This window comes from Rhopilema esculentum, chromosome 2 (genome assembly GCF_057945365.1).
Source record: "Rhopilema esculentum isolate cy_ngs chromosome 2, ASM5794536v1, whole genome shotgun sequence".
Lineage (NCBI taxonomy): Eukaryota > Metazoa > Cnidaria > Scyphozoa > Rhizostomeae > Rhizostomatidae > Rhopilema > Rhopilema esculentum.
Genome location: NC_142816.1, coordinates 6,370,226 through 6,389,444, shown reverse-complemented (window position 1 = coordinate 6,389,444; position 19,219 = coordinate 6,370,226). Strand labels below are relative to the sequence as shown.

Below are 19,219 nucleotides of genomic sequence, written 5' to 3'. Positions count from 1 at the left end.
TTGTTTTCCGCTCTAAAATAGCAGTTTCCTTAGAGAAGGATTTTCCTGAAAAAGGCAAGGCTATAACCTTACCAAAATATCCGATTTTTGGCCGAAAATTTTTTCATCCAAAACTTGGCTAAATATACTCTAAAAAAGCCATAAATTCGTTTAAAACCACTCATGACTCTATTTTAGGTTGTTTTTTGCTCTAAAATAGCAGTTTTCTTAGAGAAGGATTTTCGTGAAAAAGGCAAGGCTATAACCTTACCAAAATATCCGATTTTTGACCGAAAAATTTTTCATCCAAAACTTGGCTAAAAATACTCTAAAAAAGCCATAAATTCCTTTAAATCCACTCATGACTCTATTTTAGGTTGTTTTTTGCTCTAAAATAGCAGTTTTCTTAGAGAAGGATTTTCGTGAAAAAGGCAAGGCTATAACCTTACCAAAATATCCGATTTTTGGCCGAAAATTTTTTCATCCAAAACTTGGCTAAATATACTCTAAAAAAGCCATAAATTCGTTTAAATCCACTCATGACTCTATTTTAGGTTGTTTTTGCTCCAAAATAGCAGTTTTTTAGAGAAGGATTTTCGTGAAAAAGGCAAGGCTATAACCTTACCAAAATATCCGATTTTTGACTGAAAATTTTTTCATCCAAAATTTGGTTAAATTTACTCTAAATAAGCCATAAAAACATTAAACTTAACTCTCGACTCTATAGCAGGTTATTTTATGCTCTAAAAATCTGCTTTTTTTATAAGGATTTTAGTAAAAAAGTAAGGCTATAGGCTTACCAAATGTTCATTTTGGACCAAACAATTTTTCATCCAAAACTTGGTTAAATATACTTTTAGTAAGCCACAAAAACAATTAAATCAATTCTAGAGCCTGTGGCAGGTAGTTTCATGATCTAAAAATGGATTTTTTCTTGAATGTGTTTTAAGCAAGAAAATTTGGTAGATTCTTTTTGTAATTTGTGCAAGTGTTTTGGCTCAGCTTTCAAGGGTATTTCTTTCCACCATGCCTTAGCTAAAGGAAAAGTTTGGCAAAATATAGACCAACTTGGGACATCTTAACAATTATATAGAATTAATAATTCGTGAGAAATTGACCTAACATTATTTCTGAAATCTTATTGAATCATTTATGGCTGTTTTGATTACAAAGCAAGATAATTTTAATCTTAACATCTTCGAACCTTTTTGACAAATTTGGCAGGAAAGAATAATATGAATCACTTATAATGCATCAAGAAGCATTTCTTTATTTGCTGGTAGACTTGATTTAATTTTGAAGCAAAGAATTTCGGAAAACAAAAAGGCCTTTTAATCACATGCAAAACTTCGAAAGTTGAGGAAGGGCGGGAATGAATTAAGTAAATCATAATCAAATGCCATGTTAAAAACAATTTAGAATGAAGCGATAATATGATACAACAAGGCTAGTTTATAATGGCATTTAAGATAATGTGAGACAAGGACGAGAAAGCAAGAATATAGAATGGATATGACTAGCCAGTCACGAAGAAAATAACAATTGAATTCGTGACAGTGACGAGAAGATATGATTAAGTGAAATTGATGTCTGGTCTAAAGAGAAAACACTGGATATCGCGGCGCAAAAGGCTATAATATGTTATTAGTAAACAATACCACTGTTTGATCAGAAATTCGCAATAGAAATGGTACGTGAACCTCAATTTTATATGAATTGATTTCGAAAAAACTGTATGAATTATCAAATACGACTAAAACTAGCATTATTTAGAGGAAAATCCATATTATAAAAAAATTGTTGAAACATATCATATACATACAATATATTTCTTATGGTATTTATTCAAAATACATCTCCATTATAAATTTCTAAATAGAACAATCAATGAGCAGAGCAAGCGAATAATAGGTCACAAATCCTGGCATTCGGGTTTTCTGAAGACAATCGCAAAATCCATTGAATTTGCATGGAAATTGGGCTGTATCCGAGGACATAACTGTTTGGAATCTCTGGTTAACATAATTCAATTTTGCCCGAAATTTATAGACGAGGAGTTAGCAAGTTTTGTAACTTTTGGGTTCTCTTGGTTCGAAGAAAATATATATGATGTTTGGTGTGTCAGCAGACACTGTATCAACGATCTAAACTTTGGAATTGCTGGAATTTTTTTAAGGGTATGAGCAGAATGGAGGCAATCGCAGCCAAGGCATGCATTTTGGAACTGCACAGTACCCTGCGAGGACGTGCTCCTCCCTTCAGACCTTGGTACTGGGTAATGGAAGTTTCAACAATCATTATTGAGCTGTGAAATTCGTCACTAAAAGTTTTCATTGCACACTTATTACTAGATGATTTATTTTCCAATAATAACGATAGCATAAATCCACGTACGAATTATAACGAATTAACCCATACCGGATGTGTGTAACTTGTCACGTTAACCGTCACCTCTTACAAAATTTATCGTTTGGAATCGGACGTAAACATCATTTCCAGATCAAACGGAGCTTTCTCACTGGAATCTAAGAAAAACAGCTTATTATAAAAACGGAAAGTGAACATAAGGTAAAATAAATAATCTAATGATAAATAACTGTGGTAGTTACTGCAAATCTACAGCAAGTGAAGGAAAATATTCAAATACTTCTTTTTGCAAAAATGAACTACAGTGACTGATTGTATGTTGCTTAACAGGTTTATGACCTTGAAGCTGCTATGAATTAACATTCAGAAACTCTTGAATAGTTGTCAGGGACTTTTATTTATAAATGCGCCGTAGAGCATATTGTTCACGTGCGCTGTTGGTTGATAGGGGATAGCAGCTAACAGTAACATGCGACAATATAAGATATCATTACTATTTCAATTAATATAGCAATGCTCGATGAATGGAAGAAACACACAGTAAGTAAGATGCAAATGTACTTACACTGCCTTCTACCAATATCATCGCTGTCCTGAAGGTTCCTGTCAAAGATAGTTCATCAAAAGACGACTGATACTGGTGGTTGATTCAAAGGAAAAACTGTTTTAGAAATATTCAGATGGCAAATTTTAAGGCGTTTGCATTTATAGCATTTAAGAAATTCAACAGAAAAAAACTCAATATTTGGCCTACGGTTTGCATTCTCCCGCTGTATGGCTTTGGCTTTGGAGGTGGAATTCGCTCTGGAAAAAGAAAAGTCCTTGTTTACGTAGAGGAAATTGGCGAACAACACACAAAAACTGCAATAGTAATGTCTAATAATTTGTATTCTAACTTTGAGTATAAAACAACTGACTAATTTGAGCAGCTACCCTAAAAGTTCCTGCCTAAAGGTGAAGCAGTAATTGCTGATCAAATCCTTCATGCTTGTTTAAAACCCTCTCAAGAGGATAATGACAGAAAACAGTACTATAAAAAGGAAACCCTACCTTCCTTGGTCGCAGCAGAACTCAAATCATTCTGAAATATAAAGAAACCAGTATAGCAATGTTGTTCCATACAAAAATGCTTACAGGAACGAAAGAACAATAACACGTCACCTTAAGGTATGATTTTGGAAGAATACATAGTTGTGAAAATCGTTGAAAAGATTTTAAAGCACGTTGAAACTCTGCAAATAGAGCACACCTTGGCTTCATGAAAATTCTTATCATCTTCTCCTTGTTTACTTGTTTTTGCTTGTTCAATCAAAACTCGGTGCTGATGATAGGCAAGCTAAGAAAAGAAAACATAATATATAATTATCTTATCTAATTATCTTAACAATACAGAAATTATACTTTAAAAAGTGTTAAATGCTAACATGAATGCTGCATAAAATTTTTTAGAAATTTTCTCAGCCAAAATACTTCCAAAACAATACGATTCGCCTATAATCTCTCCTAACCGAAAGCATTGGCATTGACCGACCAAATGTTATTTGGGTCAAGATGAGATCCAGATAAACGGTGTTATAACATAGATATCATAAATTGTTTTGGCAAAGTCATATTGGAAAAGGAAAGGCCAATATACAGGGTAAATAGTCACGGAAACACGATTAAAGAATAAATTTAAACAAACCTCAAAGGCTTGTCCTATGGTGAGGACAATTTCATCAGACAGCGCCTGCAAGACAGAAGTAGAAGCGTCTAATAAAGACAAGACAAGAGAAGGACAAGACAAGACAAGACAAGACAAGACAAGACAAGACAAGACAAGACAAGACAAGACAAGACAAGACAAGACAAGACAAGACAAGACAAGACAAGACAAGACAAGACAAGACAAGACAAGACAAGACAAGACAAGACAAGACAAGACAAGAAAAGACAAGACAAGACAAGACAAAGCAAGACAAGACAAGACAAGACAAAGCAAGACAAGACAAGACAAGACAAGACAAGACAAGACAAGACAAGACAAGACAAGACAAGACAAGACAAGACAAGACAAGACAAGACAAGACAAGACAAGACAAGACAAGACAAGACAAGACAAGACAAGACAAGACAAGACAAGACAAAGCAAGACAAGACAAGACAAGACAAGACAAGACAAGACAAGACAAGACAAGACAAGACAAGACAAGACAAGACAAGACAATACAATACAATACAATACAATACAATATTCTTAAAAAACTACAAGAAAAGTTTAAATATCATAAAATTCTAGAGATTTTCTCCTCACATATACAGGTTTACATCTCCTTTCGGCATTTTGAAAATGTGTTACTAGATATAAGTGAAAAATACTTTTGGCTTTATGGGAAGATTAAATAGAAGATGTGAGACACATACTGCAGTGTATCCTTTGAACACATGGCAATAGTGCTTTCCTGTTTTGGCATCTTTAGTGATGTAGGCAAATATTGAGAGATCATCTGGATCCTGTGCGCAGTATGAGATGTAACGGATATCATATGAACTAATTGTTGACTGAAAAAAGAAAATAATCAAAATAGGTGTTTAATTTGCATGTTGTAAGCTAAATATGAAAACAATACGATCAAGAGATATCATCATGAGAAGATGCGGGGTCGGTGTAATTACATATTACACCTAAAATATGTGAAGCAGGTTTCCATTGAAAGCACGTCACAAGTAAAAACGACTAGAAGAAATGAGCAATTAGTAGAAGACATCAACTTTTTGTTACTGGCACCATAGTTTTACAATATAAGATTACCAACTTCACAATCTGAAAACCCAAGGCAAGCAGTACGCTACACAAAGCAAATAAAAATCTCATACAATTTACAAATCCATAGAAAAAGCCTTTTCAATGTTGGTACTCCTTTATTCTTCTTTCTTATACTTCAAACGGGTAATAACTTCAGTGGGTTTATGATTTGACAAAACCCTGTCATGAAGAATCTTTCGGCAAAACTAATTACACCTTTAGTTCTTAGCAAATTCTCTAATTAAACAATCTCTCGATTAAACGAGCTCACATTGCAACGAACTACTTTTCCTGGTTACTTGAAATTTCGTTACATTAAGACTCCCCATAACAAATTTTTATTTATCAGAATACAGGTTTACTAACCTGGCTTTGTGCGTCAATAAAATCGATTCCTCTTACAGACATTGACAATTTTATAGTTGGTATCTTCTGTAGCATCTTGCTTGTTGACTAGAAATAGCAAATGTAGAATTCAATCGAAGGATTTGTTTGCTTTTAGACAGTTTAATCACGATAAATATGCGATATTAATCACGATATCAATCATGATATTAATCGCGTTCGTGATTAGACAGCTTTAATCACGATAAATATGCGATATTAATCACGATATCAATCACGATATTAATCACGATATTAATCACGATATTAATCGCGTTCCTGATTAGACAGCTTTAATCACGATAAATATGCGATATTAATCACGATATTAATCACGATATTAATCGCGTTCGTGATTAGACAGCTTTAATCACCAGCGTTTGACTATATATAATCGCATGATCTGTAAACAAAAACACTCCTAGAAAGCCATATTCCTATCTGACATAGTTCAGAATCAAACTTTACATATATAAGATTTATAAATTTTTCAATGCAAAAATAAGTTTTATTGAATGATTATCACATGCTCAAATATCTCCAAGTATGAGATTAAAAGCAAAAAAGACTTCCTACATCTCCAAAATTGGCATGACAAAATCTTTCTGTTCAGTAGGTCGCAAACAGGCATCCAATGACTAACAGATTTGATAGAGTATCAGTATTTTTAAGACAGAAATCGCCCTAGATGACAGAGCACATTTTGCGGGTGGGATTAGATGAAATGGAAGACCATACCTTCATTTTCTTACAAGCATCAACTGTGGATTGCGTGCCTCTAACTACCATAACAGGGTGTGATCCCAAGTACTATAAGAAAAAGGGATTGAAAACATCTAGCAAACAAAAAGGAATCGGAAAGAAATATTTCATAAGAGGGTGAGAATTGACAATAATCTATAGCCAATAGTGTAAATGAGGGAGAAAACACTTCAAGTTATTGCTGTAAAACACGTGTAAACAAAACCAGTGTATATATTAGGAAAAGGGCGTTCTCAGCTAGCTTTACTTCCACTTATACCAGTTTCCTGTGCACACTTTTAATAACAATAACTAGATACTTTTGTGTTTCACATTTTTACCACAAGTCCCATATTATTTTGCCATACAAAGCATAATGTCTTTCACAATACCTTCCACATAAATGAGGATTACTTTTTACCAGCGATCTGTGTAATACTCAATAATTGTCCTCTTATATTATTTTTATTGGAAGTATGTTCCTTTTTGGAAATAATTTTAAAAATTCAAAAAACTGGTGACAAAATTTTACCTGGGTGTCGTACATGACAGTCGAATAAAGCAAATCCTCGGGTTTATGGATCCAATTAAAGGATGGTTGATATTTGAGTATTCTGGGACTTGTTGGAGACTTCGGCGTTGGCGATTGTGGAGGAGGGGCGTCTTTTGTCTCTTGTTTACCCTTCCTGTTGCCCTATAAACGATCAAGCAACAGTGGATTACTGTTCTCTTGAAATGAGCTGATTGAAGGTGAAAAAAACAAGACCCTGAAGCAACAATCAACACGGCTTTGTTATTTGACGCAAATTCATCATTCAAATGTGCTAGCATAAGAAAAAGGACAATACTTTGGCTGCTCTGTGCATTCTTAAAGCTCGAATCGAAAAGGGGAAGGCAGAAAAGACAAATAAGGGGAACAACGTGATCCCAAAAACCTTGAATACTGTAACCGTGATACGAACATTTCATGACACAGGGCAAAGGTGGTACCATCCAAAAAATCAAGACACTAAAATATTACCATTTACAAAATCTATATAAATCTATGTTTGGTGGAAGAATTTCACAAGGAAAGCTTAAAGAAGAGTAAAAGCGAAAAAACTTTCAGAACCTGGGTGAATTAATATAGACTCAAAAATGGTAGCATTAAACAAGACTGGTCAACTTCACGATCTATGTTAATAAGACTTACAAAGTCCTGGGCCATATCTTCTGCCGCCCTAAGTAGCTGGTTGGCAAGATCGACTGCGTCATCACCTGAAGATTGCTGTTTTGACTTAGGAGCCTCCGCATCGGCAAATCTTTGTGACTAAAAGTGGATAAAGACACCGAATTTGTTATTTACAAGCAGAATGCATTAAAAGATGTATGCTGAAAGTTTAAAGCGGTATCCTAGGAGAAATCTGGAATTCTGGTTGAATGAAAAAGCATATGAGGTTAATTGCAGATTAATTAGTTTATGGAGAATAATATATACTATTTATACTAGACAAAATATCGTATTTTGGATAAAAATTTCGGAATTTGGTTTTTTGCTCTTTCGGAGTCTTTTTGCTCTATTGAAATCTGATATTGTGCTTGGGCGATAACACAAACAAGATGATAACCATTTACATTAATGTATAATAAATATGAAAAGTTGGAAGAAGTAATTACCCATGAAACTTTTTCTCTTTCTTGTTCTGGTCGCCGGCCTAGGGAATATATAATTCGCTTTCGATGACCGGTCAAATGTATTCCAATCACCTGGTTTAAAAATACATCATTACATCATTCGAATGCTGGAAGAATGGCAACTTTAAAAGCAAGTAGTGACATGAAAAACAATCAAAGGCCTCTGGGCAATAAAATTTCTGAAGGTTTCTGTAGGAGCGAGAGTAATTTTAGCTGACATACAACTCTATATTTTGTGAGGCTAACCTTTAATTATATCGGTGAAAAAACCTTCTAATTCTAATGTAAAATAAACTGGCAAGTGGGTTTGTTTGTACTGTTAACAATGGGAAACTAAGGAAATCTGAAAAACCATTACACTCACCGCGCAAGTAGCGGTGATTGTGAAGTAAGGTAAAGACATCACGAAAGTCCCTTAGCGTCCATATTCATGAGCATGTATATTCATTTCGTAAAACAGCTGAAGATCGAAATACTGTATAAGCTTTACAAATAAGGTACAATTTATAATTTTTTGCTTACCGTGGTTAGCTCGAACTCCCAAATGGCGCGCACGCGGTCCATGTTTTCATATCCATTCATTTTGAAACGAGTCTCATAATCTTGCAAACTGATTCGCTTTAACCATTCCGAGACTGCCTCTGGAATGGGAAAATCAGGATCCCCAATTTGGGGAGGATTGGGCAGTTTTGATGCGGAAACCAAGATTTTCCTGAAACGATAGTCAAAATAACTTGCTTTGACAATGAACATCAATGGAAAAAGCATTATTCATTGAATACACAAAAGTAGCACTCTTATATGTACACAGGGGGGGAAGGGGGGGGGCTGGTGAAAAGTACTTGGTTGGGGGCTTGGTTGAAGAAATGCAACCACAGAAAAAGGGTTTATGGATATGGCAGCGGTATCGAAGAAGATAAAGATTGGGGATAAGTGCTTTTTGGTTTAAATGATACCACCAGAGAAACAAGTTTCATTTCTGGTCACTAGGTTGAAATTCTAAGTTCTAGAGAAAAACAAATTTTTAGGTAGTCTTCAAAGTTCTAGGGTACTGAAGGACGAAAAGGAAAGATGAAACTTTTATGAACTATGTGCTGCCAGCCGTGCTAAGAGATTGAAAACGCTATAGTCTTAACAATAGACGCAAATTTTAATTAAAATAAAATACCTGACGTGTTCAGAATTTTGAATGCCGATTTCTCGCAGATCATCTTCATCGAGCATATCACCCCCCTGGAAGAAGAGAATGGTATAAACAGTGTTTCTGAATATAAATGGGGTTGCTAGCAATGCACGTTCAAAAAGTAGAGAGAAAAAGTCGCTAGCAAACAATGCATTCCAAGATTCTGTTAGTTAGTAAAACTGTAAATTTAAAATGCTTATTTAACGCATTCAGCACGTGTAAGAAAAAATAGCAATGTATGTACATCTTCCAGGGTTCAAAAGAAACTAACAAGAAAATGAATTTGTAAGATTGCATGTCCATACATGTCACAAAGCATCGAAACAAAGTAGTTGGGTTGCAAATATACAGACAATGATTCTTTCTGGGGATTGGGTCACTCCTTGGAATAGCAATGGGTATGTTTCTCCCTTGAAACCCCACATGAAAAACAGGAAGGGGTGCCTACACACGTTATTCAATCCTTATTCATAAACTGTTAAACCAGCATCGTCCACCTGCTCTTGAGTTAAACAAGGCAATTAACAATGGCTGACGTAAACGAAAAAATTTGATGACAAGCAGCTAAGACTGGATAAAGTAGCAATTCATTTGTCGGTGCTCGATGCCCATATACTGTACGTGAACAGAGTTCGTTTCATCATTAACACGTACTATAATCATTTAATTATCAATACGTACTATAAATGCGATATCATCATATCCATTGGCAAGAAATGACGCCTCGTAGTAGGAAAGGCCAAGAATCGTAAGCCAATCGGCTATCGAATCCGGCTGTTGCGCTGCGAAGGAGATTAAATGCATTGTGAATGCAACCAAGTTATTCAACTAATTCAGAATGGCTTGAAAAAAGGAAATAAACCTGGGATATGTCACAATCAAATTCAAATGCGCTATGAACGATAACTATGAACCCTGCGCCAGCTAAATGTATATTGATTTTTTCATCCAATTCATCAATTATGTCTGGTAAAAGCAATTAATATAAGACATGTAAAATCCTGAGCATAGAAAACGCTAAGCTAGTATTGTCTCTAGCGCAGGTCACTCTTATTCTCTTGCTTCTACAGTTGAACATGAAAAATAAATGTTTGTAAAGTTTAGTTTTTATCTCACGTTATTCGTAAACTATGAAACTTATAGAGTTATAAAAGAGTGGCATAGGCGGACCACTTATCGACGAATGACGAGAATAGGCTGGCTTGGCTGGCAGACTTGTGTATCAACATGAAGCTACATCGTTTTGGGGCCGTGACCATGGAACCAGTCACAAGAAAAATAGTATTGAATATAAGGCAGGTCAGGCGGGCTACTCACTTTCAATGTCATCGTCCAGGTTGATATCGCACTGAATAAGATCTTCAAACGAGGAAAATATTTTGTCAATCTGCAGAAGAGAAAAGACGTTGTTGGCGTAGAAGTTGAAAAGAAATGAAATGGGCTACATGAAAATTAGGAGGCCTACAAAATTTGGCTTTTGAAATAGAAAATATATATATAGAAACTATCAAATATTACATCTCAGCTACTTCAAAATTGTTGCACCAGAAATTAAATAAGGAACAAAATTAACATTTTCCACTGAGCAAATACTTGATCAATTATCCTGCGCATGTTGTATGTTATTCTCACTAATAATTGTTCGGTTTCTGGTCAACATTTTAGCACTATTACCTTGCTCCATTCATACGATTCATTTAATGTGCTTGCCGGCCTACTTCCATCTCTCGATTTGTCTTTTACTGAAGTTCCCGTTCTCTTTTGTTTAACTGGTGAAAACTGCGACGTGGGTCGTTGTTCCGGAGCAGGTTTCTCTACATCCCAAGATATCAGATCTTCCGACGGGTTTGAATTTTGCAACGGTCGATTCGAAATATTCACATTATGGTATACATCATTGTTTTGAGGAGGGGGTGACATCTTAACATGCAACTTTGCAAAATCACTAATGTTCTTTTGTTCATTCCTGTTGCTACCTTTCTGACTAGTCCCCCGGGTGCCCTGGGCTGTTTCTCTATTTTGCGATTTTGAGGGAGTTTCCTGAAGCCTCTCTTGGGCCTCAGCATACTTTCGCATAGTTTTAATTGCTTCGTCTGTTGAGGGTGGAGGAAAAGATGGATCGAAATCCTGGGACAAAACCGAATCACCCTTCGGTCGCGGGGGAGGGACATCATAAAGTGCGTCTTCTGAAGTGTTTTCACCATCGGGTGGTTCAGTCATTTCATAAACATTGCGAACGACTGGCTTCCTTGATTCAAGCGTGCTCATTCGTTCAGGCACCTCCGGGACGGTTGGCGAGGCAGCCTTCATTTCTCGAAGGAAAGAATCGTTGAAAACCTCCTCCTGTCCAGCAGCATCCGGGGGTAGAGGGCTTATTGAAGCCTGAGCGAAACTCGGTTCAATCCGGCTAATGCGCGGAACTTGAACCACAGAGTATGGAGAGTCGGTGCGTTTTTGTGAGACTGAGGCCGCACGTGCGCCAGCAAACTGCGAGTTGTGCTCTGTGAAGAAGAATAGAGCGATAAGCAGTCATTTTATTGACAAAATATGCATTGGAAAAGACTTTTTATCGGGAAAACTGCTAGGAGCGTAAAATGGCAATGAATTTGACTTGAAACTTAAGAGAAAGACCTTAATGGAAAATTCAAGGAGATTATCAAGAATAACAAACTGACAATAAAAAACAATGGTGGATGTAAACATGAATGCAAATGAAGTCAAATGTGCATACACGATATATATATGGTTTTAATTGCAAAATTCCTACCATTTGTCCAATCCCTGGGCTACAAGAGCAAGAAAAAGAAATCTTTATACACATAACAGTACAAGTAACACATATATCTATCTGCCTATACGTCATCGAGGACTTTATGGCAGGCATGAAAACAGGAAGTTTCATTACGAAAAAAAAAAGATAACTCTAGAAAACTCCAATAAACTCTAGAAAAAAAATTAAAGTTTATAAAAAAAGATAATTCAAAACAATACTATACCATAACGTAAAATAAGATAATATAATATAGTATGTAATAAAACATATCTAATGCAGATATTTGTTATATTATATAATATCATACTTCTTCTTTATTGCAGGAAGAAAGGAAAGGTAGTATGATTGTATAAATAGTATGATAGTATGATTGTAGAAGAAGAAGAGGAAGGTAAAAAGAAAAAAGAGGATAAATATAGAATCATAGAATAAAAGTTATTCTGGTACATACCGCTCCTGGTACAGTTCCTACAAACAAACAAAAAGAAAATTAGTTTTTGTTCCGGTTTAAAAACCATACATACGTCAAAGTTGATCATCCATTCCATGGCATTGCTGCAATTAACGCCAGCGGTAGTCTCCTTAATACATGCGCTGTCAGCAGACCATGCGATTCCTGGATTCAGAATATAAACGCTTCGCTTCTTCGACGCTTTATCAGTAGGAAATTATAATTTTCATTGGTTTTTTATCTATACGATATAAGCCATTAAAAAGCACAGGGCATTCGTGTTCGTAATTATATGACTGTAGTTGAAAGGTGAGGATTGTAAAAGCGGTAGCGTTGACTGCCAAATAACATTTTTAAGCGATGCAGATTAGCTTACAGGGCATGACTGCTTTCTTCATTCTGTTAACTCTTTCTATTGACTGCTAAACACTTCCGATCAATGATGTAATAACGTTCCTGGCTTCTCTCTCAAATTGTATACAAGTCGGGTTCGTTGCAAAGGGGGTATACATGGCAATACTGAACCTCCAAGTTTTTAAAATCATAGATACAGCAATTGTTTAAAGCCAGTCTTTTGAAGTACGTTAAATAATTGAATAGAGTATAATAATGTATGTTTGGAGCAGTTACAAAAACTGCACACAGCAGAGAGATCTCTACTAAGAGCTACTAAATATTATTTTAAAAATACGCACCATTTGAGCTTTGGGAAGTGATACTCATCGATTTTGATCGCTGGAAAAGAATTGAGGCAATTTACTAAACATAAAAGAGCATTGGGTTAAACCAATCTCTTAATTGGCATTTACTATTAATTGGCGCCGTAAAATATACAGGGATAGAGGGAGGCAGCAAATGTATAGGAAACAAAAGAAATTTCAGGTATCAACGTCATCGTAATTAATTCAACAATGTTTAGAAACAATCTTTAAAGCAGAAAGTCTGATAAAACGTTTCATACCTGCTGAACAGAGTTCATCATCAGCTGACTTTGTTCTAAATAGAGAAATAATTGGCTTTCATTACAAAAATTGAGTTTCTTTTCTGACAGTGGCACTGCAACAACCTCGACATGAGTGTACAAATAGAATACTAAACACTTTCATTCAACACTCTTTAGTAAACAACACTTTGGATAATGACCAAAAAGGCGATGTAAATCAATATCCACATGAAGATCGAAAGTAAGAAGAGAGGATAAAGGTCACATTGATTGATTTTACCAACACTTTGCTTCGAAATAACAGATATTTAGCGTGCTTTACTTCCACTTTTCCGTGGTATTAAACCCCTTCGCTGTACCAAAGCTTTATTTAGACATTGGTGTCAAAAACAAAGCACGCTTGCTTCGAAGTAGTTACACAATGTCAGATTAAAGATGGTAATTAACAGAGAGACACGGTGAAAAAGAGATTCTTTTCAATTCGGTTAGTGAGATTAGAAATATTTACCGTAAATTAGGGCGGTTATCTCTTGAGATCTTTCAGATGGAAGATCCTCCAATAGATCTACAACTGTGTCCCCAGCATCATTCGTTGCGTTGACATCAATACCTTGAGAAAATTGCATACAATTGTACAGTTTATAACGGATGAGGAACTTCAGGAGACTATATATTGAAATACTTAAGAATACAGAATACACTTCCATTACTGAGTTATATATCAACTTTACTCTTTGCCTACACAGCTTACTTCATAAGAAAAAAATAAAATACTTGTATAAATGCGTTAATATGTAAGATGTCCAGTTGTAAAAATCAAAACAAAAAGTGCTTCAAACTTGAGATTACCTCTTTTCAACAGAAGTTTTACTGCTTCAACCTTGCCAAAAAGTGCAGCTTCGTGAAGGGAACTGCCAGGGTTGCACTACAAAGATAACATCATTATGGCTTGATGACGTAAATAAGGAGATGGCTATAAAGCTTATTTTGGAGATAATAAAGACAATCATAATAATTATCATCATGATGATAACAATCAGGCACGATCATGATATAATACAGTTCTAAAATGATGACGTCACAAGAATTTATTTTTAGAACTTATGAATTTTGATCCCATAACCTAAAAGAGCATCATGAAATACCTCTAAAAATGCAAAATCAGTTCAACACGTTTAAAACTGACTAAGATATGGCCACATGAGCACAGGCTTTTGCCTTATCAAACCTCTGTAATTTGGTCTCTTTTCATAACTTCATCATGATCTCAATAGAATTTCTGATGATGTTCACAGTTATGTGAAGGATTAGTGACAGAAGTAAAGTGACAAAAACACTTACCATGACATTAACGGACATTCCAAAATCCAGCAGGGCTTCTATCACAGCTGTGTGACCATTTCTTGCTGCAACGTGCAACGGACTTATAGCTTCGGTTTGCTCCCTCACCAGGCTTTTATCCGATAAGATCAAAACTTGAACCTAAACAAGAAATAGCCAACTAACATAGGAATTTGGCAGCTAACGTGCACATCACGTTACTGTATTTTATGGTACTTGCAAGGAAATCTACAGAGACCAGACGGCCTTCAACTTATTTTATGTCCTCTAAGGGACATAATTCTAAGCTCAAAAGTCACTGTCCGACAATCAAAAATTAAAAGTGTATTTAGTTTTAGATTTTGTGAATTAACTTGTACAGGCTTCAAAAATTGGAGATTAAATGTAGATTGAAATATGCATAAAACATGGATAAATCCAAATATATATATATATATATATATATATATATATATATATATATATCATCCCAATATTTCTAGCTTTCAGCAGAATCGACTCACCGTTGGCAATCTTCCATACATTGCAGCAAGGTCCAATGGGGTTTCGCCTTTCTTGTTTCGCATGTGTGGATCTGCATGGCACTAAACAATTGGAAAATTGTTTAACGTAAATTCTATTTTTTAACAAAAATTTCAAAATGTTAAACCATTCAAGACAACTGTCTAATGTATTTATGAAATCAGTTCCATTATAAGGTGAAAAATAGACATAAAAACAAATTATGTTCTCTCATTGTGAACAGTTTTATACTTGTTCATCAAAACAACCACAATGGATCTTAACAGCATTATTATTCAAATGGGGACTGAAATCACAAAAACAATTTTTCTAAAAACATCCAAACTTATGTTTGTCCTTATTTGGCACAGACACAACCACTGTACATAGTTTAGGGTCTTATGTAAAGCCCCCCCCCCCCCCCCCCCACCCCCTCCAGTCATCAAGAGGAGAATCACCAGCCACAAAAATGTGTGATAGGCTATGCAGGGCCCCCTAATGGAATTGATGAGAAGTCGCTCATTTGTGTGATGATCAATGGCAATAATTATTGAGCACTATTATTTGGTAGGCACCTCATGCAAAAGAGAACCAACTGCATACCTGTAGTAGTGTTTGAACAACTTGAGTGTGGCCATATTGTGCTGCTAGGTGCAGAGGTGTGTCTTCTCCACTGTTCTGTAAGGATTTAAGCAAACCATTAACATTAAAAAGGTCAGAAATTGTTGTTTCTTTCATAAAATAAATTTTAAAATGCAATTCAACAGTGTCAAAAGCAATCTGGCATAGCTGAAAACCTTTACTCCTAGAAAAATAGCTTTGGGACTCAAAGGGAACTTAAAGGAAATTGTCCTTCTTTGATTGTAAATATGTTTGATACACTGGACTTCACTATACTTGAAAAGTTCTGGCACAAACTGCTTTATGTTGTGTCATTAAAGACCCACTGGGGTCTTTATGGACATCTTCACAGAAAGAGATGTTGATTTAAAAAATGCTGACAATAGTTGTTCTTTAATTTGACCATTTCATATATCTTAGTTTAAATGCATATGAAATCTGAAAGATTACTTATCAAGAAATTACCTGCTGAAGAACATCGGCTCTAGATGGTCCTTGGTTTAAGAGAATGTCAGCAACCTCGTGGTGGCCATTAAAAGCAGCTAAATGAAGTGGGTAGTTTCCTAAAAAAGCAAAACGCGTTTATAATTATACATTAAATCAACTCTAAAACAGTTCCTTCAACCAATTTCAAAATATAACAAAAGGCATATTACATACTTTGAGCAATTACTTGAAAATTTAACTACCCAGATAAATAAATCATTGAAGTGAACTAGCCAGCTCAAGGCTACTTTTGCATATCTTTTTCAAACAAAAAATTCATTTTAAGGAAGGAAATTTATAAGGGAAAAAGAATTAGTGATTTGTTTATGGTTTTAATAAAAAAGCTTAAGTAGAAACAAGTTGTTGATCATGCATTTTTCACTGATCAATTAAGTTTGTAAAACACAACAAAGGGCAAAAAAGGATTGTGATAAGTCATGTAAAGAGATAGAAAGGTTATCAAGGGGAAACACACCTTTTGTTTCTGGGATGTTAGCAGATGCATCATTGGTAAGCAAGAGTGAGGCAGCCTCCCTATAAATTTGGAGACCACAATTTATACGAGGGAAGACATGGAGAAATGAAAGCATGCAGAAGAGCTATTTCCTTGACTGACTTAACACACATCTGCAACACAATCTTTACTCAATCTATACACAAAAAAGTTTCCTGTATGCATCCTACTGTGACATTCCAATCAAATGTATTACCTTCCAATCAAGCCAAAAACAATCAAGCAAATCCAGCCTGCCAAATTTGCATTTAGTCACCTGCATTGAAACGTAATACAACAAGCTAGTAACGGTATCCCTCCGTTGTAATAAAGCAATGTAATATATCAAGCCAGCAATGGTAACCTACCTTTGACCATTCAGAGCAGCTAAATGAAGTGCTGTGTTGCCATTATCATCCTGACAGTTGATGTCAAGAGCTTTTCGAAGGCTAGAATGAATGAATCATTAATCATTATTATATTTAAAGGCAAATTTGCTGTTTCCCTATCCAAAAAAATCAGTGTCAATAGAGGTAATGGTAAGCAGTTATTGTAACTTTTGATGGGCAGCAGTTATTTTTTCACCCGAAAACGATATAGCACTAACAACTGCCTAATTTGCAGTGGTGATCTCTTTCTCCAATTCAAATAGCTTCTCTTTTCTGGTCTACAAATAGGCAGACTACCTTTCAATTTGCCAAATCTTTGCTCTACATCTTGCAAATCAAAATTTGTTAAGCCACAGAAAGTGTGGCATTTTTCAAAAAATGTGATTTTTGATTGTTTATAAAGGAATTTATGATGTCTTATACTTGAAACATGTTTGATTTTAAATTTTTCTTTCCGATATAGAAATCATTAAACTTAAAAGAAAACAGAAAACTTTCTGTGTTAGAAATATTTTAGAACAAGCACAAAGAAAATGCAAGTAAGCAAAGGAGGATTGCATTCATTTATCAAGACCATCTTGGGATGCTTGCAAATAGAGGCTTAACTGCGCCATTGTGCTAAGGGTATCTTACAAAATAAAAACAAACAACAAAAGTGGGCTATTTTGTTGGTAGAAATTTCATCAATTAGAGGAAGGCGACCTTTGCTCTTGTATGGGAATGATTTTTGTCAAGCAATTCACAGGACTTGATCAGTAACAAAATCCTTAGATTGATTATCAAACAAGATATGAGCAGTTGTGTTGATACAACATGACATATGGTGATTATAGTGACTCAGGTATGACACTCATGACAATATCAGAAATCTGTTAGGCAAATCAGAACCACAATTATCTGCTAACGCTTAAATACAGCTTGAGAAAACCAGTTACATGGAGGCAAATACTAAATACTATAATCTTTGGTAATTGATATGACAGAATTACTTTGGGAAAGAATACTGGCAATGGACTGTCACTATCAAGCAATAACCTTTTGCAGGATCATTACAACCATACCCGGACGTTAGACATTTTATATATCGGATTACAAACTAGGGGTAAAACTGGCCATACAGACAATCAAAACAAAATTTAACTTTCAAAGGTGGCAAACAAAAGACGGGAAATTCAAACGTCAAATTCCAAACTACAAGCGAGTGTTGAGCGGCTTCCACCAACAACATAAAAAGTCTTGGAAATAATGAAAAATAATGACAAGGCACGAGAGTGCATATCATTGGTTTTCTTTCAAATTTCACTGACTTGTTCTGTTCGTAGGTATGCCTTCCTTATAGTCTAGCCAGCTTATTAGGCTTCCTCCATGATGGGAACCATAAAACATGAGATTTGCATTTACGAAAGACGTAAAAACAACACATTAACATGATAAAGTTTTGTAACTATTATACCTTGACATAATAGAGCCTTTCTTTGCAGCCAACAGGCTTTCCAGCTTGGGAACATTTCCATCTTTAGCTGCATCTCTAAGTTCCTGCTCTCTCCCCATTCCAACAAAGGGCCTATTTAGCTGTAGCGCATAACTCAAATCACGGATACTTCTTCACGGCAAATCACAATCTGTTAGAAGTTTAGTCGTAACAAAAGCAAAGAGTTACACGAAAAACAATCTGAGTGTACGCAATTTATCTTTTTCCCATGCAAATCCAGTCAATTATTTCCCAGAAAGAAGTACACTTTACAAATCATGTACCATCCGTGTTTGGATGGAGCTCGGCGTTTCATTCCATGCGCCTGCACAGCGTCTCATAGATAGAGAACCGCCCATTAAAAAACTCATTGGCCTCAAACTCGAGCTCACAATACCAAATAAGCAAATGATCTAAAAAAACTCCAAACAACAACCATAGACTATACCGACTTCTAAAGAAATTTAAGTATCAAGATTCCTTAGGGATATTGAAAATGTGACCGTCATTATACAAATGAACCCTTTTCTATAATTCAAAAATGCTTTTCCATACCGTCAAACAGTCTTTTACAGGTGACTTCAACTTGACGGATGTGGGGTTGGCCTTTGCTTATTAGGAAAAAAGGTCAATAATA

The 19,219-nt window shown here is 35.4% G+C and overlaps 1 protein-coding gene across 1 annotated transcript; it reads right to left on the bottom strand.

The window, feature by feature from the left end:
* Positions 1 to 1,680: 1,680 nt before the first annotated feature.
* On the bottom strand, positions 1,681 to 18,915 carry LOC135695264 (uncharacterized). The gene is made up of 30 exons (XM_065214255.2): positions 18,565 to 18,915; positions 17,091 to 17,171; positions 16,705 to 16,763; positions 16,209 to 16,306; positions 15,726 to 15,800; positions 15,125 to 15,205; positions 14,622 to 14,762; positions 14,130 to 14,205; positions 13,789 to 13,890; positions 13,299 to 13,333; positions 13,033 to 13,072; positions 12,338 to 12,354; positions 11,881 to 11,899; positions 10,788 to 11,614; positions 10,431 to 10,500; positions 9,795 to 9,895; positions 9,099 to 9,163; positions 8,453 to 8,642; positions 7,913 to 8,002; positions 7,449 to 7,565; positions 6,789 to 6,950; positions 6,254 to 6,325; positions 5,498 to 5,584; positions 4,750 to 4,887; positions 4,031 to 4,075; positions 3,596 to 3,682; positions 3,397 to 3,427; positions 3,101 to 3,150; positions 2,912 to 2,949; positions 1,681 to 2,504 (listed from the first exon to the last, which is right to left on the bottom strand). The coding sequence occupies exons 1-29, from the start codon at positions 18,660 to 18,662 to the stop codon at positions 2,929 to 2,931; spliced, it is 3,075 nt and encodes a 1,024-aa protein (XP_065070327.2). The 5' UTR covers positions 18,663 to 18,915; the 3' UTR covers positions 1,681 to 2,504; positions 2,912 to 2,928.
* Positions 18,916 to 19,219: the final 304 nt, after the last annotated feature.